This window comes from Diadema setosum, chromosome 12 (genome assembly GCF_964275005.1).
Source record: "Diadema setosum chromosome 12, eeDiaSeto1, whole genome shotgun sequence".
Classification (NCBI taxonomy): Eukaryota; Metazoa; Echinodermata; class Echinoidea; order Diadematoida; family Diadematidae; genus Diadema; species Diadema setosum.
In genome coordinates, this window is record NC_092696.1 from 7,589,304 (window position 1) to 7,615,905 (window position 26,602).

At 37.2% G+C, this 26,602-nt stretch overlaps 1 protein-coding gene across 1 annotated transcript; it reads right to left on the bottom strand.

Moving 5' to 3' along the window:
- Nucleotides 1–1,469: 1,469 nt before the first annotated feature.
- On the bottom strand, nt 1,470–24,903 carry LOC140236334 (galactose-3-O-sulfotransferase 2-like). Its single transcript, XM_072316289.1, has 2 exons — nt 24,784–24,903; nt 1,470–2,591 (listed from the first exon to the last, which is right to left on the bottom strand). Exons 1-2 carry the CDS (start codon nt 24,901–24,903, stop codon nt 1,470–1,472), a joined length of 1,242 nt encoding a protein of 413 aa, XP_072172390.1.
- Nucleotides 24,904–26,602: the final 1,699 nt, after the last annotated feature.

Consider the following 26,602-nt stretch of genomic DNA (forward strand, 5'->3'; position numbering starts at 1 on the left):
TTACAGGTCAATATCTGTATAATAATACTGGTAGTACAAACTTTGTTTCTGCATTGACGATACTGAGATCCGTGGCAAGATCCAGCTAGAACCAACTATCTTTCAATCACACTATCCTTTTAAATAACATAATATTATATACGTCAACACTCCTTCCATAATGACATATAGAGCGAATACACACAGTTGTACATATCAAAGTGAAAATGACATGGAGAAATAGAAATATACATTAAAAAAAACAACAATTATTTTTAAAAATGAGATGCATTTAGTGTTTGACCTATAGCGATGGTTTCAATATTTCTGTAGATCCTGCTGATCGCATCGTCATTGAAGAGCATTCCAGAGACGGGGCTGCAGAAATAAGCGTTTTTCCGAGAGTTGGGATTGTTCTTAAATGGATTGTTAATTGATTAGGATTACACTAACGGATTTTTTTTAACCCCAACAGGGTATTTATTGCCTTCATAATTCAACACTTCTTTTCTGCTTTCTTATTCCCATTCTTATTTTAGGAATTTCTAATGACCTATGAAACTTTATACATGACTCCGTATAATTGCTTATCCATGCTTTTGGGATAGCCTGGCGTAATAAGATATAATCAAAAATCAATGTTTGCGTACTTTTCTGTCGTTTAAGTTGAGACAGAATTTCTGGAACGGATATATTTCTGCTTGGAAAATTATTCTAAGGCAAGGTTATGCAAATATTCTCTATCCTCTTAGTTCTGGCTAGTTTTTAAGTTTTTTTTTTTTTTTTTTTTTTTTTTTTTTTTTTTTTAGGGGGGTTATAGAATGAATGATGCATCTGATACTGTAAACATGAAATGGAAAAAGAAGACAATCTTTTGGTTAGGCTGTTTTCACTCAATGGAAAGACCACGAATTATCAATCACGCGACGTCCCTTGTTCTAGCCCCCTGACTCTGGTGGTTCTGTGTATTAGGCAAGTTATAGCTCATTGGTTAATCCTTGATTGAGGACTAAACCTAAAAACAAACAAACAAACAAACAAAAACGGTGGGGCCAGTGGTTGCTAGCTTTAAGCACTCAATGTCTCCTTAGCGAGCTTTATATCTGCGAAGCGAACGCTGTAGAGACGACACTATAGGCCACAGATGGTGTTCTGCACAGGCGCGACGCAACTCTTTCCATTGTTCAATCATAGATACTGCGTCGTCTAAGGATTTGCCTCCCAGATCTAATGCTCGCCACTAAAAATAAACCAACGAAACACTCATCACGAAAACACAAAACTGGGAGTACTGCAAAGCTGCCATACCAGCCAAACAACCCTGGCGGTTATAGCGGGTCACTGTTGATATTGCTGTTGGGCATTTTGGGCACTTTAACCAACTGTTGTAATTTCAATACCTCAAGAACCTTCTGTCACAGAAGTCAGCCAATCATTTATACCAATGCAATGTTCCCATGGCAACAAATTCAGATGGCAACAAGTGCTTATCATAATTTTTGGCTTTGGCGATTGACTATAGTTGCAGTGCTCGGAAACACGAGGTACTGGCACCATTCTGATTGGTTCACCACGTGAGGTCTGAATACTTTGTTCATTTTGATCACAGTAGTCAGACCACAGTTTTCATAATGGGCTTGTAGGAGGTCTCGGAAGTATTGCAAGTCCTGCTGGAAACGTGGACCATAGTCGGCAACTTTCCTCCAAAGTGTTCTATTGAAGTGATCGTATAAAAGAACATCCGCGGAGTTCCACTCTCGAATCCGTCTTCGCTGCTCTTCGGACAGATCTGAGGTGTGGACGCGTGCGTTCGTCTTGATGTACATGATATCACTGAAGTCAAGATTTAGTAACCTTTTCAGGAGAATCAGAGACTCGTCCAGGTACTCAGTTATCAAGACTAGATCAACAGTGTTGTCCAAAGTACTCAGCGTGTCTTCAATGAGTTTTCTGTCAGTGTGCAGTGACTTCGAGCTGAGATCGAACCACATTCCATTCCTCGTGTAGTATTTGCACTGGCCTATGTGCTTCCTTTTCCAATTGTTGAGTGGATCCACGAGGAACTCCTCTACCTTGGCCGAGTCGTTCTTACCCCCGTACCTCTTGGCGCACCCGAAGAAGGAGAAGGCGGACTCCCACTGCTTGCTGGGCTCGCGAAGCACCGTGATATACCTGGTGTCCTTCTTCATGAGGCGATTCATGAAGTCCAGGTTCGGCAAGAGACGGACGTGCGTCGTCAGGACGTCGTAGTCTCGGTAATTGTGGTAGTCGCCGATCTTCACACCAATCGGAGGTAGAACCTGACTCACGTCTTTCGGAATAAGCTGCCGGAAGTGGCCATGTTTCTTGTCACCTTTGAAGAGGAGAAAGGATAGATTGTTTGCTAGGCCGTAGCGATTTAGAACGTTGGCCACCGTGGTGCTACCGGTCTTGTGAGTCTTGACGTAGACCACGGGGCGAGGAATTGGTCGCACCACCTTGAACCGTGGAAAGCCCACCTTCGACAAACCTCCAGTCACCCCTACCTGTACACTGGTTGAGCTTTCCAGGACTTGTAGGTAGGCGATGGTCCCAAGCATGCATACAGCTATAAGCACTTTAATGGAGTTCAGCTGCAATGTGGGGAAACACAGAAACACAGTTAATAGAATTTTATTTTTTTTTTTAATGGTAACGAAATGGCATAGCAATGAATGGATTTTCAACGTGAGCGTAATGCCTAACTTTTATTTCAGTAGAGAAAATCTCCTGATTGAACTCTAATAAACTTTTACAAGATATGAAGATTCATGGAGTAGTATATGGTGATAGTTTTACAGTCATCATGCATGACATTTCTTACATTGCAACTTATATTTGTTTTTTGTTTGTTTCTTTCTTTCTTTTGTTAACGTGTATGGTGTTGTGCATTGAAAACTTAAAATACTCTGTCACATGCTGGACTAGCATAACTAGTCCTGTATGTTAGTCCAGCAGGACGGGCTAACAAAAATGCTAGTCCAGACAGGCACCGTCTACACTAGCATTTTGCAAGTCCACAACCTAATTTAAGTTTTGGGTGCGAATGTATGTCATTTTTTTTTTCTTGCTGTCGCTGTAGCTGCATGGGCCTATATCGCTTTACTGCCTGATGGCTGCCCCCTCCCCCCCCCCCATTTTCTATTCTCAATATACCATTGTATACCCTCGGATATTACACGATTGATGGGTCCCATGTTCCTGTTATTGTTATATATATATATATATATAAGTCGAAGTTGATGTCCCTGTCAATGTCAGTGTCCTGTTGTATGTCCCTGTCTTATCTGTCTTTATGTCTTTTTCTCTGTCTTTGTCCTTGTCCTTACCTCGGTTTTGAAATTCTATTTCACTATGATACTGCATATTGTGGAATGTAGAGATGTGCCCCAGCATTTTCAAATTTGATCGCATGTTACTTGTGCTTATATGTTTTTATATCTGCTTGAAATAAATGCCATTGAACTTTGAAAAAAAAATACCTGAAATGTGCTTTTATTGTCAATCACGTAGATAGACTCTAAATCATTACTCGGAAAAAAAAGATGCTTGTGCACTTGAAACATGTCATGATGGACAGACATCGTACAATATCACAGTATAATATGTACATTAATTCTATAGTACTATATACAAATATGAATACATACATGATTGTACACATGTACCTGTATAAATAGAAATGCAGAGTTGATGTACATAGATAGATATAGCGGCAGCAATAGGGATCAACTAAACATGGCGGGGGTGCAATACGCACTGCTTGCCCTCCTGCAAGATTAGATGCCTATACTGTAGATGCAAGGAATATCATGAATATTGTGCCAACTTTTTAACTTCCAGGTGGGGAGACATTATATAGGCTTAAGACAGTATAGTATTCCACAGGTCTAGACGTAGAGTCTTCTTTCTCTATCCTTTATTTTGTTCCCAGGCTTTCGGCCGTATAGTGGAATACTATACTCTCGTACCTATATGATAAAGAGAGAGATAGAGAGAGAGAGAGAGAGAGAAAGAGAGAGAGAGAGAGATGAACTACAAGTATATCATCCGTTTGTACGTGTGTGATAGTATGAGTAAGTAGGTACGAATAAATTTTTTATAATCTTGAAAATATTTACTTTCTGCTTTTCAGAATAACTCGCCGGTACAGCATCTTAAATTTCACTTCTCCTACATATTTCCTTCCTTTTACAGTGGACTGTTTACTGCTGAATTTAGGTAGATGAAAAGAGATGGAAATTATATTTGCTGGTATTGGATAATCACCTTAAAAGTTAGTAATCCGACCCTACTCTGGTGGATTGAAAAAAGTGCAGTAATTCAATTATGTTCTGTCACCTTGATGATTAAACATTTCTTCTGGTAAACTGTAAGAACTTGTCTGAGAATATTCTCGCCTGGAAAACGCATTTGGAATGAACTTTTTTGAGGTCAGAGGGATTATAGGTATCATTCATCCACATTTTTGACAAATATCATACCTGCAACAAAGTAAAAAGACAATAATGAATATACACAGTGCAACGTGGTAATGGGTATAAAATATGGGTGCACTGTATCTGCGTCTGAACAGTCTAGAGAGTACACAGTGTATTGCGCAAGCATGGATACATCTTAAGGTGTGTGTGTGTTGGGGGGTTCAGAGGTCGGGATATGTCGCGACGTTTCCCTTTAAAGAGGAAGTTACCTCAAATATACAAGTGTGTTCTGTGGATTCAGAAATATTAGAAGTGCATAAAGATTGAGCGTCTCCAAAAAGTACCTGTGTGAAAAGTCATCAGGCTTTTTTTTTTTTTTCAATTTCAGAAAATGCCACCTATTGCTGAGAAAAAAAGAGAAGAATTCACTTACTCGTGTATTTGTTGAATAACTTGCAAGTCGAAATTCGTTCTCGTTAACTCATTTCTTTTAAATAGGCCTACAGTGCAATAAATGCTAGGATTTCAAACACATACACCCACATACAAAATGATCAAGTTGCTTAATAAGCATGCAGTTTATTTTGGCGTATAGTTATCGAGATATATGTTGTGTGGTAAAGAAGTTGAAAGTATACGTGTACCCGTTTTAATAATCCTTTCATCAATACTATAAGCCTAAATATAGTTTTATAATAGTCTCCAAAAATCACCATAAATCACGCAAAAATTGCTAATGATAACGCTTAAAAGGTTGAGGTTTCCACAACACGGAATAACATTTTGCTTATCATCACTATTTTTTGTGACATTGTGTGTGTCCATCACAACCAATGACAGCATTGCGCATAAATTTTGCTCTACAGAGACCTAAAACTCACGATGTATGTTATGTTGACTATGCGGCGATCAGTGTTAAATGCTGTTGACAATAATTATGCTTTATTGTATAAGAGGAAACAAATGCAATTGCTCACCACAAATAAATTTTGAATAAATATGGCACTTCCATATCGTTTACCGAGTGATCCACGTCTACAAGCTGTGGTGTTTTTTTCTTCTTTTTTTTTGGTAAATAACTCTTTTTCCGTCGCTTCATTCACTTTCCAATGTCATTCTTGCAAAGTACTCTTGCAAAGTATCCTCCCGTCCTACCCCATACATACACTTTGTATATTTCTTACTCAAAATTCGTTTCTTCTTTACTTTGTATTATGCATCGATCGCCTTTTGTTCGATGGAAATAAGCAACAGATATAGGAAGTACATGCAGCTGGCATTTTCGTCCAACAGGGTCTATTATTCGCTGGAAGCGCTGAAAATAGGATCCTATACATTACGCCCGACTGGAAACATTCTTTGGCAAAATGGTTCCAATTTATTGTGAGCATGTATAAAGGAATTACGTAACCGCGATGCTTAAACAGCTTATCAAAACGATTTGTACAAAAGATCCAAGATTGTTATTTCCCATAAAAAAACATACAAACAAACAAACAAACAAACGAAATAAGACCTCCAAAATAACCTCCCTGAGATTTTGGGAGAACGTGTGACCTTGATACCCAGTTGCTGTCACAAAACGTTTCTTGAATTTATTATCACTGTCGCATTAAGTCCAGCGCCATATGGAATCGGACACGATCTAGGAAATCTTATCAGAGCAAATACCCCCACCCCACCCCGGCTAAATACTGGTTAGTGATAAGGTTAGAGTTAAGATTAGGGTTAGGATTAGGTTCAGGATAAGGATCATAGGGTTAGGGGAAAGGTCCGGGGTAATTGCCCAAGAGGTAATTGCCCTATATAGACCCCTATAGGAAAAGTATAGGAGCTATGAAGCTATAGAGTAATATTGGTCACAGTTATTGATGACATACTACGACATGGGAAGTATGCTGTACAATTGAGATTTTTGCAAAGGGAAAATTAATCATGGTTGCTGAGTGTCTGACGAAAAGCTTAAATATGTTGTATAAAGCGGTGATGTCATAATTATTCTTTTCTTATTTACATTTAAGAAAGCTGTCACTAGCATTCACTAACAAATTTGTGTTGAGCTGCCCTTAAAGGGAAGATAAACCCCAAGAACAATGTGGATTGAGTGAAAGCAGCAACATTAGTAAAACAAATCAGTGAAAGTTTGAAGAAAATCGGACAATCGATGCAAAAGTTATGAATTTTTAAAGTTTTGGTGTTGGAACCGCTGGATGAGGAGACTACTAGAGGTTATGACGTATGAGTGGACTACAATATCAAGAAAATATAAAGAAAATACTACAAAAATCCATTTTTCATGAAAATTACAAATTCCATCAACTTGATATTGACACATGTTAAGGGTAACAATTATTCCCCCTGCTTTCTGAAAGCGGTTGGTCCACTGCTCTTTCATAATTCTAGAAAAGTGAATTTTTGTTGAATATCCTTTATATTTTCTTTGTATTGTTGTCCACTCATACGTCATATCCTCTAGTAGTCTCCTCATCCAGCGGTTCCAACACCAAAACTTTAAAAATTCATAACTTTTGCATCGATTGTCTGATTTTTCTCAAACTTTCACTGATGTGCTCTACTAATGTTGCTGCTTTCACTCAATCCACATTGCTCTTTGGGTTTACCTTCCCTTTAATAAGTTCATAAGCAGTCCTTCAAGACACAAATAGAACTCCATAACTTACCCATTTTCGTCGGCTTTTATTGGCATCTTACCTTACTATTGTCTTTATTGACTACATTTTCTGATTCACTTCATAGAGCCATACATGCAGCTCCTTTATAATTAAAGTAATTTTAAACGCGTTGTGTATGTTACCCCAGACAATGAGAATATTGTAGAAGTTGTAGTAGGGCCTAGTAGTACATGTAGCAGCAGTAATAGTAATAGTAGTAGAAGCAGTAATAGTAATTATAGTACAACTGTAGTAGTAATAGTATAGTAGACCCTAGTAGTAGTAGTAGTAGTAGTAGTAGTAGTAGTAGTAGTAAAGTGTAGTAATAGTAGTAGTAGTAGTAGTAGTAGTAGTAGTAGTAGTAGTAAAGTGTAGTAATAGTAACAGTAGTAGTAGTAGTAGTAGTAAAGTGTAGTAATAGTAACAGTAGTAGTAGTAGTAGTAGTAAAGTGTAGTAATAGTAATAGTAGTAGTAGTAATAGTAGTAAAGTGTAGTAATAGTAACAGTAGTAGTAGTAGTAGTAGTAGTAAAGTGTAGTAATAGTAATAGTAGTAGTAGTAATAGTAGTAAAGTGTAGTAATAGTAACAGTAGTAGTAGTAGTAGTAGTAGTAGTAGTAGTAGTAGTAATGGAAGTAGTTGTAGACGTAGTATAGTGGCAATGATAGCAATATTCTAAATGACGATTCATGCTTTTCCTAAAGCGTTTATCACATAGAAACGTCTCTAAGAGCCAAGAAGAAAGCGAACAGGAAAGAAGAAAATACAATTTCAGAATACTAAATCCATTTACTAAAATAAGTCAGTTTCGAAGAGTTACCCAGTGCAAATACCTCGGAGTTATAAGCTTGATAATCATTTTACGTGGTCACCTCAAATAGAAGAAATCAAGAAAAGGCTACAAAAAACGTTTCATTCACTATTTCCGTGTTCCCAAATGCCGACCCCACCCCCCCCCCCCCACCCCCGCCCCCTCTCCATACACAGGTCTTGTGGTCAGCTGTCACTTGGCTGTACATACAACTGTAGAGTTAGCCACATCTATTGTAGTGCGATTTGGATAAAAGGTCATGTTGCCCAGCTTGCGAGGCTTCAGACCTTCCTAAATAGGCTTCTTCCATTGACTCTATAGGTGTTGATGGTCGTTACAATATAGAGAAGCACTACACTACACTATACATAGAACCATGGAAGCTAATCACTGATAAAATGATGGGAAATTAGGTTTTTGTCAATCATTTTATAAAGTGCTTCTTAATTCTGTCCCAAACTCATTGTCTCGGACATTGTATGATTCAATCTAAATTTCCGTCTCAATCTAATCTCCGTAATGATAACGCTACAAAATATGTTCTCTCCAGACCAAGCGCAGTTTAAGAAATAGTACATCATACTCAATTCTAAACTCCATGTAAGTTTTAGGATGATACGAGAAATTAAAGATTGTTTATGGCAAAAATTCAGGAAATGTTTAATAATCGCAATAATCTATATTCAAGTTTGTTCTGACAGACAAGTTAGTCTAATTCTATTCGGAGTATTCCGTTATTACCTGTTGAAGATACACCGGTGCAGCGTTTCTCAAACATCAAAAAGTCAACAACAGAATCCTCGGATTAATGTGTTTACAAATTGAATATTAAGTGAAGATAAATACATCCCAAGTCCAAATTTGGATATCGTCTTTGGAGGCCCTTTACGAAGTCATGAAAAGATTTTTATTTTTAATTTTATGTAGTGGACTTGGGTCGTTTTTATATTTAAATATTCAATTCTAAGCCTATGTAGCTTTACACCATAAAAGTATAAACTATAGGACACCAGAGTGTGGCGTCAGTGAAAGTCAAAATCGAGTGAGCTCAACCGTAATGGCTACGTGCATCTTCATACAAGTTTTAAACAAAAACTATAGCACACAACTACGTTGGAAGGAAAGTGAATAGATAAAAAACAACATACAAGCAAGCTCGATACAGAAAAAGAACAAAATATTCTTAAAAGAATCTCTCATCTTTTGATCAGAGTTACTTTCTGGTTATCATACCACAAATAAACAAAAATTCAGCCACGAATGCAGGTACTCAGGGTTGTCTACATTTTCGAAACCTGGTGGAACCTGGTATATCAGGTTCCCATGTAATCGGGGACGGGATGTAATTACTCGAATGTACACAATCTGTACTAGTATCAGATACTAGGTGTTTCAAAAAACATTGCCCACTTTTGATTCTTAATAATTCAAAAACTATATATCAGATTACACTGTCATTGATATGAGTGATAGCTGAATAGTATACAATTTTGTTGGAGGTGGTTTAAATATGAAAGCATAAATCAGTTTCATGAAATCCATGATTAATTTCACAGTTAGGTTCCAGATTTTGCTGTATTTTCAACCCTCTGTACAAAACTTTCACTTTGCACAATGGGTGTGTATGGGAGTGTGTGGTTAACACCCTGACAATGGTCCTGAACAATGGCCAGGGTTTGAATGCTTCATTATTCATTCATGAGAAATTCCACTATCACAACTAGTCTTTATTCAGCCTCTGGCAGTATCTGTGTAAAGTCAAACGCCTGCCGATACTGTCGTTGAGTCGCGACAGTGCTCTCCCTACTTCTGAAAAACGAAATTACGCTAAATACCTTCTGTTCTGTCGTAAACATGTTGACACTAAGCAAAGAAAATCAATTAGAGTATACACTTGTGTATATGGAGCCTTAAATAAATCTACTGTGAAACAAATCGCCCGAATGAAAAATGATGCTGAACTCTTCACCAAAAATGATCTCTTTTTATCGAAAAAGCGACAAATTTGTCAGACTATTAGTAGACCGTTGTATTAAAATGAAGAACTTTAGATCATTTATGCTTATTTATATCCCAAATTTAGTGATATGTGAAGCAAAATTTGAAAGTGATTGCCAGCTGGAATGAAATATCATGGTGTTTGCAAGCACATGGAAACATGTGCTTACTTTTTCCATGTGCATGCATTTTACCCTTTACCGTGCATGAATTCAGACTAGCAGTGCCTAGGGCAATCCACATGAATTATTGATTAAGCATTCATGACGCCTGGTCAACAGGTGGTTCAGGCATGTCCATTGTTCAGGGCCATGATTGTCAGCACACACATACACATCATTGGTTCCTGTGCAAAGGTCAATTTTTGTACAGAGGGTTAAAATTTGACCAAAATCTGAAACCTTACTTCAAAATCAATCTTAGATTTAATGAAACTGATTTATGCTTTCACATTCAAATCACCTTTAACAAAATTTTACACTATTCAGCTATTACTCAGTTTTATCGGATGAATAGTTTTTGAAGTATTAATGATCAAAAGTGGGAAATGTTTTTTTTAACACCCAGTAGGAAATCATTATCAAAGGAATTAGTCATTGTGTATCACGTGAAACAGCTGCTTTACATCTTCATAGATACCTAGTGCGGATATGCTCTATTTCATTTTTCAAGAACTGTGTCTTTTCCATCTTTATTAAGTTCAAATTTCAAATTCAAATTCAAACTTTATTTTTCACTCTTTTTCCAACAGAATGTACAAAAAACAATATGATACATTTGGCATGCGAGTCGTTGATTATATACATACATATATACATAGTCAGACAGGGATAACAACATGCTCATGTCCTTATGTTTGGTACAAAAAGAAGCATACATTCTATTTATACACTCTGTGAAAAAAAAAAAAAAGTGGAGGTACCCACTCAAAAGACTATGCTTGTAACATGTGGGCACCTCTGAGGGAAAAGTGGGAAAGAGGGGAAGTAAAGGGGGTGAAAAAACTTACAACTACAAAGATTGCGGGAAACTGGGAAAGTCGGGAATAGAAAAAAAAAAGAAAGAAAGAAAGAAGAAAAAGAAAGCAAAAGTGTGAAAATAGGGAACAGAAAATGGGGAGAAGAGAGAGAAAGAGAGAGAAAAAACCTAAATTATTTTGATGCATACACCAAGGGGCGAAGCCCACAGAGACAAATAGCCACGCGTTTTCGAGAGTGAAACAGTGTTGAGCTGCTTTCCAGCGGAACAGACTGCAACCGTGAGGGCACGTGAGGAATACAAAAATACTAAACGCGGTAAAAATGGTCGATGCCTCAAGAGAATGCTGCCTATAGTGAAAGAAAATACATTACAGAATTATATTTATTCGGTTGCATTATAAGACTTCAAAAGAAAACTCCTCAATCTCTTTTTAAAAGAATTCAATGACGGTGCATTTTGTATGTCCATGGGAAGGGAGTTCCAGAATCTTGGACCTACATAAATAAAAGTTTGTTGAGCAAGCACGGTTCTTAATAAAGGTAAATGAAATTCATTTGACTGTCTGGTTGGATATCCATGATGTGTCCGGTTGCGCATAAACATGGAGTTAAAGATAGACGGAAGACAGTTATCATTATAAGTATACATAAATTGCCCGAGTTGAAACAAAAACAAATCTTTAATTTTCAGAATCTTATTATGAAAAAACAAAGGATCTGTATGAGAATATGGAACGGTGTTACAAATAATGCGAAGAGCCTTCTTTTGTAGCAGTAAAACCCTATCCAATAATATTTGATGAGTGTTTCCCCACACTAAAATTCCATAATTCAAATAGGGTAATATCAAAGATGAATACAATGTAAACAACGAATGTTGAGGAATAGAAAATTTTAGTCTATTAATAACACCTATGTTAGGTGAAATTTTCTTACAGACATTATCAATATGAAATTTCCAGGAGAGTTTATTATCGACTGTAATTCCGAGAAACTTAATATGGGAAACACTTTCCAAAACAGCATCACCAAAACAAATATCCATATTCAAATTAGCTAAAGTGTTACTGAAAAGCATATATTTAGTTTTTTGGATATTTAAAGACAACTTATTTGCTCGTATCCACTCACATACTTTTTTAACTCAGAATTAACTGTCTGCACAAGGGTGTTTGGGTCTTCATGCGAATAAAATACATTTGAATCGTCGGCAAAAAGTATGAAAGATAAGACATCGGAAGAAACACAAAAATCATTAATGTAAACAATAAACAACAGCGGGCCCAACAAACTACCTTGTGGGACGCCACACTTAAATTCTCTAATATCAGAGTTATGATTATTCAAAAAAAAACATATTGTTTGCGATCAGTTAAATAACTCCTGAACCACTCCAAGGCCTTCCCACGTATACCATAATGAGACAACTTGTATAGTAAAATATCATGATTTATAGTGTCGAAGGCCTTGGAGAAGTCCAGGAAGATACCAATCATATGAGAGTGATTATCTAAAGCATGTGCTACTTTATCAACAATTTTTAACAAAGCGTGACAGGTGCTATGCTTTTCTCGGAACCCAAACTGCGAATTTGTAAAAACATCATACATTTTCAAAAAATTCAACGTTCTTTTATATATACATCCCACAAGGCGGCAAAACTGTAGAAGGATAACTAGTATTGATATACTCTCAACAAAAAAAAAAGTAAGTTCCCCCTATAATTTTTGGATATATCTCAAAAAGTATTTAACCGATTTTCATGATTCAAAGTGGAATTGATTGGGAATTTTATTACTAATAACATGAATGGAATATCATTACCACCAGATATCATTATTGGTGTAAAAAATTGGTAAAAATTGGTGTATCATTATTTGTATAAAAAAGTTTTTTGGTTGAGTGTATTATACGGGGTGGCCCAAAAAGGACGGAACGCCTAAGATCTTTAATTTCAGCAACATCGTTGCAAATATGTCATTATGTTGCGTACTATTAGAAAGGCCATTCTTTTTCCAAAAGAATAACACCAAATTTTTTTTTTATTTTGGTTCATGCATCATGGTTTTAGGACTCTTTTTGTCACCCCTTGTAATTTTCAAAATGAGATCATTTTGCACTCTCATAGATACAGAAACCAGTGAGAATCCGGCTTACCGTAGAACCAGTAGCGTTCGCAATGTGCGGAATGTGGGGCGGACAGTGTTATTGTCGTCAGGTCGTCTCATTCACAATGGTAACGGACAATGATAGCCACATTCCACACATTGTGAACGTTACTGCTTTATGACAAGCCGAATTCTCGCTGATTTCGGTGTCTCTGAGAGTGTAAAATGATCACATTTTGAAAATTGCAAGGGTTGACAAAAAGGGTCCTAAAACCGTGATGCATGAACCAAAATTAAAGAATTTGGTGTTATTCTTTTGGAAAAAGAATGGCCTTTCCAATCGTATGCAAAATAATGCCATATTTTCAACGATGTTGCTGAAATTAAAGATCATAGGCGTTCCGTTCTTTTTGGGCCACCCTGTATATGTATATATATATATATATATATGTATATATATATATATATATATATATATATATATATATATATATATATATACATATCCTACTTATTCACCCAAACCTCTTACCTTGCCTTTAATCGAACCTTACACTTCTCAATGAAGTACACTACATTGTTGTTCATCAATGATACTCTTATACGCATCATATCACATTTTACAACCCCATCCCCGGTGTTTGGATAGTTTCAAGGGAATTCGTGCCAAAAGTTAATTTTGCCATTATTCTCCAAACCATGCATGCAGGATCTTCTGATCACTGTGTTACATTCGGGCATTTCTACAACGAACGTTGATTGTACCGTCAGACTGTGACAGATTCAAGTACACGACTTCATTATTACTTTCCCTAGCACACAGTATAGTTTCTAACTCATCTGCCCTGCAGCCATCCACTAGCATAATTTCAGGAAAGAATACTTGTTCTTGTATACCAGATTTTATCACAGTTAGGTAAAACTTGTTGAAAACATTCCGGAAAGACCGTTTGGTCTTCTTACATTCGTCATATTACCATTGGACGAAACTACTATTTTGTGCAAAGCTAGAGAAGTTTTAATGAAGATAATATCACTCAAATGATTAAACGCCAATGAAAATTATGGCCAGGTATAAATAAACCTAAATTGTGACTCCATGATCGATATAAATTGGCCCTTAGTGAACGAAATCAATCAAACGCTCGATGAGTTATGTCCATTGCAGTCGGACCAGGCATGTTTATTATGAAATTTGTATAATTTCGAAGATTCGAGCACTTCTTAATAGTAATTATGTCTGTGCAAGTCATAGATCTACTCTTACCTGAGATAACTCCATACTGTTGGATGTGATGTCAGAGTCGGGCCATGAAACAACAAAGGTAGAGATCGGAATTTTATCAGCGAAACTCAACGAAAATTATGCCTTCCAGGTAGCAGTGCTTAGGCGATGTGTACACCTCAGTGGTCGATGATGAAGTAAGTTTGATCTATCGCGGATACTCCAGCGCGCTCGTGTCCTATGGTTGAAAGAACGCGGCACCTTGACGGAACAACAAGCACTTTTCTAAGTTGGCACGGAGACTTTTGCCTGTAAACGACGTTTTAAAAATATCCTACACATAACTGGGGGTGTTTCATCAACGCTTGTCAGCGCCGAAAACTGTCGGCGCTGACCAATTTCAGCAAAATCCTTGGTTTTGATTGGCTGAGATGCTCTGGTCACTGACTGTTACTATGGTGATTCATTTTGTCAGCGCCGACAAACGTTGGTTAAGGGGCTTTCGTGGTAATGGGAGTATACATAGCTGTTCACGGCTTAGCGAATTAGTATATTCAGGGAGTGAAAGTGATCCAGGACATACGTTCACTTGTTTGACTTATATGTTTGCTTCTTCCTTCTCTCTCCCACTCTCTCTCTCTCTCTCTCTCTCCTCTGTATCGCTTTCGTATTGCTTAACTTGCCGCGGAACAATTGCAAATCGGATTAACAAAATTTAGAAAGACAACGTTTTTGGAGAGGCAATCCTATTTTGTGTATCAAATCATGTCAGAAAAAGACACACACAAAAAAAAAAAACACTCGGCAAAAAGTTATAATCACATTTGTATGCATCACGCCAACAAAGAGTTTCTGCATGAGGTTACCCGAAGAATATCACTTTATTCTAGTAAACTAGTATGCACCAAAAATCGCATCACGTAATGTCTACAGTGTATAGGTTGAAACCATTGGCAAATTAAAGGTCCTCTTTACCATTGACAACAGTGATTTAAAAATGTTCAAGATATCACTTATGATGCATAATATGTGTAGGTCAGTTGTATCACAAAACATCCTACCATGAAAAAATTGCAATAAAGCCTAAGATATAAGGAGACATCACCATTTTTCTCATTAAACCATAATTGTAGACGGTTTAGTCTGGAAACATTTTCAGTACAGTTATTGTTCACAGTTTGTATATTTAATAATACTTAACATCGATTATACTTGTTCAAATTTTAACAGTGGTTGTTTCTATCGTTAACTCAAACTTAGGAACTATTTTGAAGCGCTAATGTTGGGTTTCTGTTTCATCTGCAAATGGTAAATGATGCCTTTAATATTGATGTGACTATCTATCTGTCTTCTCCATCTTGCCATAAACAGGCAATTCCTAAAGGTCAAACAATCTATTATGTACGAGATAGAGGGATGGTATAGTATTGGTTGAGGTGAAAATTTAGCTTTTATTTTGCGAGATACTTAAATGCTACTCTTATGAAGTTTTAAAAAGCGTACAATACAAAGAGGAATTCAAAGTTTATTTGATGAGAATCGTTTATGAAATGACTGAGCTGTACCCCCCCCCCAAAAAAAAAACAAACAAACAAACAAAAAGAAAACAAAGCAATCCTTATAAAAAGTGGGTCCCACCTTTTATTAGGATCGCTTTGTTTTGGATATGTCAGCCATTTCAAAACCAATTTTCACTACAAAACCTTTGAATTCCTCTTAGAATCATAATTAGGTGATCCGAGTATCCTCTCGGGTCACCTTCTGTATCTGTACTGAATCTTTCTTCTTTCTTTGTTTCTTTCTTTATTCTCCTCAAAAGTTGTGCAGAGGTTAGCTCAGAAAGTGCATTGCCTCTCAATGTCAAACTTATACCATATATGTATCATGTCGCAAAGACGACAGCGCAAGTAAAATCATAGTGATCAGTCGACCGTGACGTCACTATGACGTCATTATATGAAAACACATTTTCATTCATATCTCATTAATGGAATGGACATTTTCAATGAAATTTACGTCACATATATTTCAAGTCAAGCGCATTCTACTCATATTATCAAAATTCATATTTATTATTAAAACGTGCGCGTACACGCGCGTTGAAATATTTGTATGCTCCAATCGAGCTCAAAATCTTTTTGCACACGTTTCAGACCATTTAGAGCATTTTTTGAAAAATTGAAAAAATTGGACGGACGCGTACGCGCGCGCACAAATACGCACGCACAGGTCATATGGAATAGAAATTTCCCATTTTTTCACATTCATCAGATGCCTGAAATGTCAAGGAATATTTATACCAAGTTTCAAGTCAATCCGACTCAATATGACGTCATACGGGCCCGTCAAAGTTGAAATTCCGCGCGCGCGTCAATGGCGATATACAGTGCAACAATGCCAAAAAACCGCCAATTTTAAATCCGATTTTACTCGTCAGGATGGACGGTGACCCCCCTCCCCCCCCCTTTTCTTTACATATTTTAAAAGCTGATGCGTTGTACATATCATTTCATGGGTTGGCGATACTGAGAAAATGATTAAAAGATATCAAATTTCTTAATAAAGTAAAAAAAGTAAATTTTCAAAATGACGTCATCAAATTTCAAGTTCACTCGAGCGTATCTCACTTATCCTTAACCAATTTTCACTCAGTTTTCAGTATGTTGTAGCTTATTAAATGTACTTTCATATTTATACTTAAAAAAATTTGATTGGATGACGTCATCACCTCGTAAAAATGGATTGAAAGCATCCTTGTAAAATTTGACCAGTTTACGTGTTATCTCTATGGGAGAGCAGTTTTTCTGGAAGTGAAAATTGACATGACTATCTTTTTCGAGCACTAGCTCACTTATGCTTCGGTGAATTTCTCCCAGATTTCGATATGTTGTAGCTGAGACTTTGGGCTATCGTAACTGTGCCCTTCATTTTTTCATACGGTGTCGGGATTACGTCCAAAAACTTGGTTGAAATTAAAGCTTATCTTCGATGTATTTTCATATTAATTTCCTTTTGCAACTTTCTTTGCAATAACTCAAGAAAAACAAGCCCTATCTACCCAATATTTCGCACATATTTAGTTCATGTTACGTACATCATTTCATAAAATAACAATTACTTGATCGGACACAATCTTCGGTATGTAAATTAGGGTCAAAGGTCATAAATGGTTCATCCTGTATCTAAGTGAATACATGTCCTATCTCTCCCATATTTTGCACACGCAAAGATCATGTTACAAGAATCATTTCACAAAATAACCACTCTTTGCTCAGATGTCATCTTGTCTGTGCAAAGTGGGGTCAAAAGGTCATATGTACTTCTTTCTGTTTCTTCGTTATGACGTGTTATCTCTATAGGAGGGAATTTTTCTAGATGTGAAAATTGACATGATTGTCTTTATCGAGCACTAGCTCAATTACCCTTCGGTGAATTTTTCTCAGATTTTCATATGTTGTAACTTAGACTTTGCGCTATCGTTACGTGCCCTTTGTTTTTTCATATGATGTCGGGATCATGTTAAAATACTTGGTTGAAATTAAGCTTATCTTCGATGTATTGAGATATTTCTATGTTTCTGCAACTTTCTTTGCAATAACTCAAGAAAAACAGCCCCTATCACCCCCATATTTTGCACATGTTTAGCTCATGTCACGTACATTATTTCATAAAATAACAAGTACTTGATCGGACAACATCTTGGGTATGTAAATGAGGGTCAAAGGTCACAAATGTTTCATCCTGCATCTTGGTGAATACATGTCTTATCTTTCCCATATTTTGCACACGCAAAGATCATGTTAAAGAGAATCATTTCACAAAATAACAATTTTTTGCTCAGATGCCATCTAGGTTGTGCAAAGTGGGGTCAAAGGTCATATGTACTTGTTGCTGTATCTTCGTTATAGCGTGTACAGATTTGGTACCAAAGATGGCAGATATGACTCCCTTTTCTAAATGAGAATCCAAACATCACACGGCCAATGTCTCTGAACACAGATGAAACCTGTCATGGTCATGCCTATTGCGATCAGGACTTGAATCATTGACTTAAAAAAAAAAATCGGATCACCTTAATTTGTCAGTGATGACAAATTACAATCTCTAGTTATGTTTCTTTCATCTGCCATGAGGGGTTTCTCATTATATCAACAACAAAAAAATCATCATCAAAAAAGGTTAGAAACCTCAAGCCCAATCTCAACCGAAGCTATACCATCCCTTTGATATTGATATGTTTTCATACAAACTTATCGAGAAGGGAGTTTGTGTACGCTGTGTGATCATGAGGAAGTCGCGAGGCAGCCTGGAATCATTGTATTATTATTATTATTATTTACTTTATCATTATTATCTATTTCGGCCATTCAACATACAAAACAGGCGGAAATAGAATTCAAAACAGAAAATCGTAATCCTCATGTAATACGATTTTCTGTTTGTATTCTATGTCCACTTGTTTTTTATGTTGTAAATAAATAATGATAGCTGATTCTGGGTGCATGCACTGGTTGGGGAGGAGGACATCGAGCCTCGGTCATGTCGGTGATTAGGTTTGCCTTGTCCTCCCCTGGCAACCAGCGATATGCACCTGGAATATCACCACTATTTTTATATCATATGATGTAAAGAATGTGGTGATTCCAGGTGCATGTCACCGGTTGCCAGGGGATCAAAAGACAAACATAATCACAGAGGCTCGAGCCCTTCCTCCCCAACCAGAGCATGCACCCAAAATCAGCTATATCAATGTCAAACACCTACAAACACTTTATCAAATCAATAATACATCATTACACAAAAAAAAAACACGCTGCATTAAAAAACAAATACAACTAAAACTATCGCTGAATATGGCTGATGCCCCACCCTGACCTGATGGTGTTAGCTCATCCAGCAAAACTGGTAATTTGATATTTTATTTCAAAGAAAAAACAAGCAAACAAATGTATTACTATAGTACCACGGCAACACATTGCCCAACGATGATCAGATAATGTTCCGCTCCTTTAAAATGACTATCCTTACCAAAATATCAATGCAGAGACCCAACCAATGGAGAGAGCAAAACACTGGTAATATTATGTTGTTTTTTCCCGGGGATTCTTCCTCTTTCTCATCTGCCAAGCTTTTTTATCACTTTCTGTCATTCTTAACCCATGAGATGTGTCTCATCACCTTTCAGTCTTTCTCCAGTCTATCTTTCCTCCTTGATTATACTCTTATTCATTAATTCTCTCTCCTTCTTCTGTTATGTTTCTTCTCTTCCTCCTAACCCATCTATTCCGTTGTTTGTTTGTTGTTGTTGTTTTTTTTTTTTTTTTTTTTTTTTTTTTTTTTTTTTTTTTTTATAACAATAAGCCAGTTCGGGGTTCCAGTTTGAGCATGAGCAGAAAAAGGTCACTTGTACCAAGAGACAGGTTGGGTTTTAATTTCACTGAGATAAGCTTCTGTACTGCTATGATTATTCATGGAATCCTTATAAATGGTGCCTGTCAGTACACCCACCTGACAGCAAGCCTGGTATTTGGCATTGTTAACAGAAAAAGTTTGTTAATGTATTCAAAACAGCACAATGAAATAGATGCTTCCCAAAGTGTTGATTGACGAACCATTGTGGTCGCTTCATCTACACAGGTTCATTCTTCGTTAGAATACGAGTTCCATAAATTGCTATGTTGGGCTAGCTGCTTTGAATTGAGTGAAGTGCCTAACCAACTTAGAAAAATGAAAGGTCATTTGTACCCCTATGTGCACATGAGTTATCTCAGAACTGGCTTATCCTACCTCACCTCCGCACGTTATTCACGGTGGTCAACAACTTAAAATTTGAGAATGTTCCAAGTTTTTAATGTGGGAACATAAATTGCAGAAATTGCATTTGTGTGGAACGCACATCACTTATTTCTCATTGTGTTTCATACACTTAATGTTCTGCCTCATATTTTGTGCACAAATTTTCTAAGTAGAGTTTGATGTTTCTCAAGTGTTGCACAGTATTCATGTGATAGAATGTATTGTTATTTTTAGCAAGTTGTATTTTTTTTTAAGACGTTGCATATCAACTTGTTAAACTTTGAGGATGTTGCACAAGAATTTAAGCGTGTTGCAGGGAAGTTCCCATGGACTTTTTTTTTCGGTGAGATAATTAGAAACCTCTTAAGAAATATGAAAGAGAATGTAATTCCAATAGGAATTCAAGGCTTACTTAATGAAAATGGTTTTGAAATAGCTGAGATAATATTCAAATCCAAGGATCCCAATAAAAGGTGGAATGCACCTTTTATTAGTATTCCTTTATTTTGCTTTGCTCTTGGATATCTCAACCATTTCAAAAACCGATTTTCATCATTAATAATTCAATTCAATTCAATTTTTTTTTCAATTCAATTCAATACAATAAACCTTGTATTCCTCATAGAATTGTATACTCTGTAACATTTCATAAGTGGTGTCTTAGTATCGCGCAAAAAGTTACCGGCTTAGTCCTCGTCTCAGGCAAAACTATTTTTACTTACCGAGGACAAATGGAGAAGTGCTTAAATATGAAGGATTATTCACTGTTGAATAGAGCTCAGTCTTCAAGCTGTTGAAAGAAAAATTTTCTCTTCTACATTATACACAACGGCTTAACACGATAGGTAACTTCATACACAATCACTCCTTTTTTGTGTGTGTGCCTTAATAACCTGCGCCTTACGAAATTCCAAGGACTTTAAAGACTTTGTAAAGGAACAATCACGTAGGACTACACTCATGAGCACTGGACCAAAGTTAATCCTTTCTCTTTTTAAACCAAATTCTAGCTAGTTGTGTGTCCTTGCCATAGCATTTACCAGGAGGTAGCTTAGTATGGGGTTGTCTTAACATTTTTTCCATTGTCCAGGGTCTGACATAGAACCCCCCTCCCGTCCTTACCCCTTTGTATACGCTTAGTATAGCATCAGTTCAATTACCCCCCCCCCCCCCCACTGAATGCTGGTTAGTGATAAAGTTAGAGTAAAGATTAGGGCTAGGGTTAGCTTTAGGGTAAGAGTTTGGGTTAGGGTACTCGTTAGGATAAGGGTAATAGGGTCAGGGGAAGGGTCCGGGGTATTTACTAAATTGCAACTGCCCTATAGAATCGCTTTATAGTGCACCGTCTTGGTATTTGACAAAGCTCCTGTAAATTGTATTACTTTCCCTATCAATATACATCTACCGTGGTCAGTTGGAATGAATGTTGCTTGCATAAAACCATTTTTTTTTTCACAGCCCATTATAGTCACGCATAACCATGACATACATGTACTATATTGTAGGAGAATCCATATGGAATGTCAAGTGACGTAAAAAGCCTATAAAATCTCTTTAATGATAAAGGCATTCTGCTCGCCGTGCCCTTGACCTTACTGTGGCGTAAGGTTTAATCGTCATCTCCTCTCGTGATTACTTTGTTGGTCTTTCTTTATCATAAGCTCGTTGTGATTATACGTTGAGCAAAGTAAGTGGAAATACATCGGAATTCCTGATGGAATCCCTTTCTTTGCTCAATTTTACCACTTTAAGTTATATTCATTTCTGGTCAAATTCCCCTTCTTTGCGTTTATTTACGTAACTTGGTTGATAGTCCCAGATTTGCACATAATAATAAAAGAGCACAGTTTTTAAACATAGTGTCAAATGATGATGCATATGATAGCGGGCAAATAATAAAGGACACAGTCACACACATGATACATACACATACAAGTATTTATGCTAGTGCGTGTGCATAATGTTGTGATATCAAATAATTGTGATATTTTCCACTGTGTGATACTTCTTACTGCAAGGTTTAAGAATCTTGAGGAAAAACATAAAAAAATACATACATCGTGTATCAACATGATCAAGTTTGATTTTCATAATATACAAAAACATATGTGACCTTTAATGTGCCTGAACATAATGCGTGTGTATGTAAGCGTGGGTTTTTAAACGTGTGGATGTGTGTCTATTTGTTCATGCAATCATTCAGTTTCCCATTTACATACATGACACATACACATGAAATCTTTCTCCTCTCTCTCCCTCTCTTTATATAAATTTACAATCGTTTAAGTCTATGTCCGCGTACGATGAATGTAATACAAATATGCATGGCGATGTTTGTCTTGAAAATGCAAGTTGACTTATAATCATGAAAGCGTGACAGCATTATTCACTAATCTCAAATGAGGTAAGGGCCATTGTACGAGTGTGGATATTATAACTAAAACTTAAGATGGCAGGTGAATATTTGCATTTTTGAGTTCATGTGTACACATAACGATCTAAGCTCGATTTTGTCAATTTGCCCTACCAACAATTTGTTTATGAAATCATTCACTTCCAAACAAATAAGACGGGGTGTTTTACGTCAGTGTTTACACAGTGGTCTGTAATATATCAATCAATTTAAAGGGACTGTACAGTACTGGTTGAGGTGGGAATTCATGTTTTGAACATTCCTAAGTGAGATAATGAGAAACCTCTTATGAAATATGAAAGAGCATGTAATTTTAAGAAGGATTCAACGTTTATTTGATGAAAATTGGTTTTCAAATGGCCGAGATATCCAAAAAAAAAGTGATAATAATAAAAGGCGACAGGCCACGCCTTTTATTAGGATCTCTTTGTTTCACCTTGTTTTTGGATATCTCAGCCATTTCAAAACCGATTTTCATCAAATAAACTTTTGATACCCCTTAGAATTGCATGCCCTTTGACACCTCATAGAGTGGTTTCTGAATATCTCGCAAAACATTAAAAGCTAAATCCTCATCTCAACCAGATCTGTACACACCCTTTAACAATCTTTGTTAAAACGTATAGTTATTCAAATAAACGAACATAATGAAAAATCCATATGAAGACAGTAGATGTCACACAATGCCGGTTGGTGTTCAGTGTCGGATCCAGAGGGGGGGGGGGGGCGCAAGGGGCGCACCCCCTTTATTTATCGTTAAAAACAAAAGAAATAAAAAGAAAACAAATGAAATGAAACCCGGAAGTGGCACCGGAAATATTAGCTGCCCATCCTCAGTCTTCTTCGTTCCAATCCTCGTTCGGGTGAACATGTAGCTATCAGATGCAGTTCTTACGGCGTCCGGTTATAGGCTAGACTACACAGTATTCCGTCGCATCTAATATACATACCGCCTCCAAGTTTTGATAAGACCTATTACGTATACTGTCACGTTTTTGTTACATTTAAACCGTGTTATTACAGCATATTAGATTGTGTACAATGTTTCTCATTAAATCCGGGACAGCAGTGGCAATTATTTTGACAGTTTAGAGATCTGACACTGCATCCACGGCAATCACGACCTGTCCCGTTTGCCTCCCCCCCCCCCCTCGCCCCCGTTGTCTTACGTCCATGCCGTTTTATTCACGGTGGCCTGAAACGTGACTGCCGTGGCCGGTGAGAGCATGGCAATGGCAATTCAACGTTTTGAGTGTTAGATTTAATAGTTAACAAAAAGGTTGGAGGATTAACCACACTGAAATTTTGATTTACCATTTCATTCTTTTAAAGTAGGCACTTATATAATACAGAGGCATATTATTATCAAAAATATAGTACAATGTAGTGTGTGTGCGATATGAATAAACTTCTTTCTTACTTTCCACAGACTGGCTCCATTCAACACTGCTTCTTGATTATGGCTGAGAATCTCAATAATTGATAGAGACATTACCTGTATAAGAGTATCAAATGGAGATAATTACGGTAATTACATCATAAGCAAGGTGATTAGACACCAATAATACGAGCTGTCAAATCTGGCGTATTCACAGTGGTCTAGAATAAGACACGGTATTACTGATGAGAGATTCGTTCCATATTTTAATGACCTTGTCGTCTTTGTACAGAAGTAATTTCATGGAAATAGCAATCGGTTACGTAATCGTGACTCACCTTCAGTTATAGCTAATCAGACAGACACAAGAAGTCCTTGCTAATTTACTATTTATTCAAGCTCTGCAGCCACATCAATAAACCTCGGAACTGAGCGCGCGTTTTTAAATAATGAGATCTCGAACGATGGACTGGAGACGTGTTACTCAAGAGAAAAATATTTGTATTTGCTTGTTTGTCGTGGAGTGGTTGCGGCTGACGTCCCCGCGATCCCCGCGACGTCTCCGCGATGTCTCCGTGCCGTCCTGGTAACGTATTCGTGACAAGCATATTCGTGACGTGCCATGGGGATTGTCATCGTCTTTGGGGTAGTCGCGAGAGAATCGAATATGTTCGAGTTTTGTCAGAGAATCATCATTTTTTTTTTTTTGTCCGTTTCCATCTGGGGCCCGTTTCATAAAACTTGTTATCAGTGACAACTGCCACATTTCTATGACAAATTTGCTCTCCCCCAGCCAGTCAGATGCAAGGATTTCAGTAGCTTGTCACATCTATGACAACTTGTCACTGATGACACGTTTTATGAAACGGGCCCCTGGTCTCAGAGCTGGTGTAAGGACTTCTCCTTCGTTTTGTCCAAGCCACGAGGACTATAAGTCATTAACTTTGTTCGCGAGGTCTCCGAGACGTCTCCGCAAAAGACCCACTGGCGGCCTACCAAAGACCTCACGGAGACTTTGTCGCGGCTTCCAGGCGAACAGGTTGTCATTTTGTTCGGACACATCTTGGACGTCATCTAGTAGAGTCGCCTTCTTTGTGAAAACCATTTTTTTTCTCCCCCCCCCCCCCCCCTCTCTCTCTCTCTCTCTCTGTCTGTCTGTCTCTCTCTCTCTCCCTCTTTCACCTTCTGAGTCGCACTAGTCGTGGCAGTCATGGCAACATTTTTTTTTTTCAATTGAGATAGGCCTCACTGATCTCTCTGGAATGTAGAGATCAGCGGAAAGGGCTGGCAAGTAAGTCGGTCTAATGCAGCCTCTAGAGGACGTTGCATTTTACATACTTAATTATAATCGTTAACGATCGCCCCGTCACTGTACAGACATGCTAACCTGGAAACATTAAACTGCACATTACTTGAATATGAGACAATTCTGAAGCAATTAATTTTCACACAACAATAGATATATAATGTACTCTTAAAGGAATCCCACAAGAATTGGAACAATCGTCCCTCAGAATTCCCATTGATTCCCACTGATCAGTTACTAGCCAACCCCTTTAATTTCAAAAATGGCAAAACACCCTCGTTTCCCTTTCCTCAAAACACACGCAGGTCCGGTACACACCTACTAAACAATAACATAAAATAATGATGTGGTCACTCAGATAAACCAACTTGAAAAATACCCAGGTGTTAAATGAAGTTTACAAGAAAATATTTCACAAAATGGTCAATGTTGCAGTGCACACCAGCTTTACATGATATGAAGGGGGAGTAGTCATCTGGAAAGGTGTTGAAATAGCATAAATTCATAGAAAATAATGTAATCGTCTATAATATATCAAGGTAGCGTTAAGGATTCGGAAAAAGAAGATGCATCCATGAATTAAACAGCTATTCTATTTCATGAAAAAAAAATGTACCGTTTTGAGGAGATTTATTTTATAAACACAAGCCACAAATCGAGATGAATGGCTGCAATATAATGACATGTTAATCCGTTGGATGCCATACATTATACAATGTAGTTACAGAGAAAATTACAAATTGAACTCTAAGCAGGTGGGTAATATAAGCAGGTGGATATGGTATCTAATAAGGCCTACTGAACTAGTAAAGCGAGAAAGAACAGAACTGCCCCCTAAAAGAAATATATACTTGATGTCGTTGATTGATTGTAGATGGCGCTGTTCAATTAGTTACAATCTCTCGCTCGATAGTGAGACGAAATTGCACCGTGAGGCCGCTATTATAGTGGAGGTCATATTTCTTATTTGACTTTTAAACATCATAAATGTGTTTTTTATGATATTTGCCCCTATATCATATGAGAAATTACACTTTCAAGGATTATAAAGCTTCTCAAAGGGACACTTTTAGAAAATCATGCCCTTTAGGTGGTTTTTTTTTAATAAATCTTGCAGTTTTGATCAGTTCTTCATAAGATGAATACATAGATCCAGGCAGTTATCCTTGATTGTGGGGGTGTCATCATCACCTTATAGCCTACAAAGTACTTGATAAGACTTTGTTTTGTCAAACTGACTAACTTTATGTATTTTGAGCTGTTTCAGTGGTAGCCAAAACAAAGAAATACATTAAAATAACACAGTCATTCAAAGTTGTGTGATACTGATGACTGACTGCTACAGATCTAGTGACAAGAGCATAATATTAAGAAAAGAAATAGTAGCAAGGCAGAGTTGGGGAGGGGGGAGTAGAGGAGAGAGGTAGAGAGAGGGGGTAGGGAGGGGAAGGGGAGGGAGGAAGAGATCTGACACAATACAAGATACACAATACAAGAA

What these genes read in the sequence shown, in the direction of transcription:
- LOC140236334 (XM_072316289.1), bottom strand. Translation starts at nt 24,903, where the DNA reads ATGGTTTTCACAAAGAAGGCGACTCTACTAGATGACGTCCAAGATGTG. An exon ending in AGGTCTTTGGTAGGCCGCCA is followed by an intron (nt 2,592 to 24,783) that starts GTGGGTCTTTTG and finishes CCCACATTGCAG; the next exon opens with CTGAACTCCATTAAAGTGCT.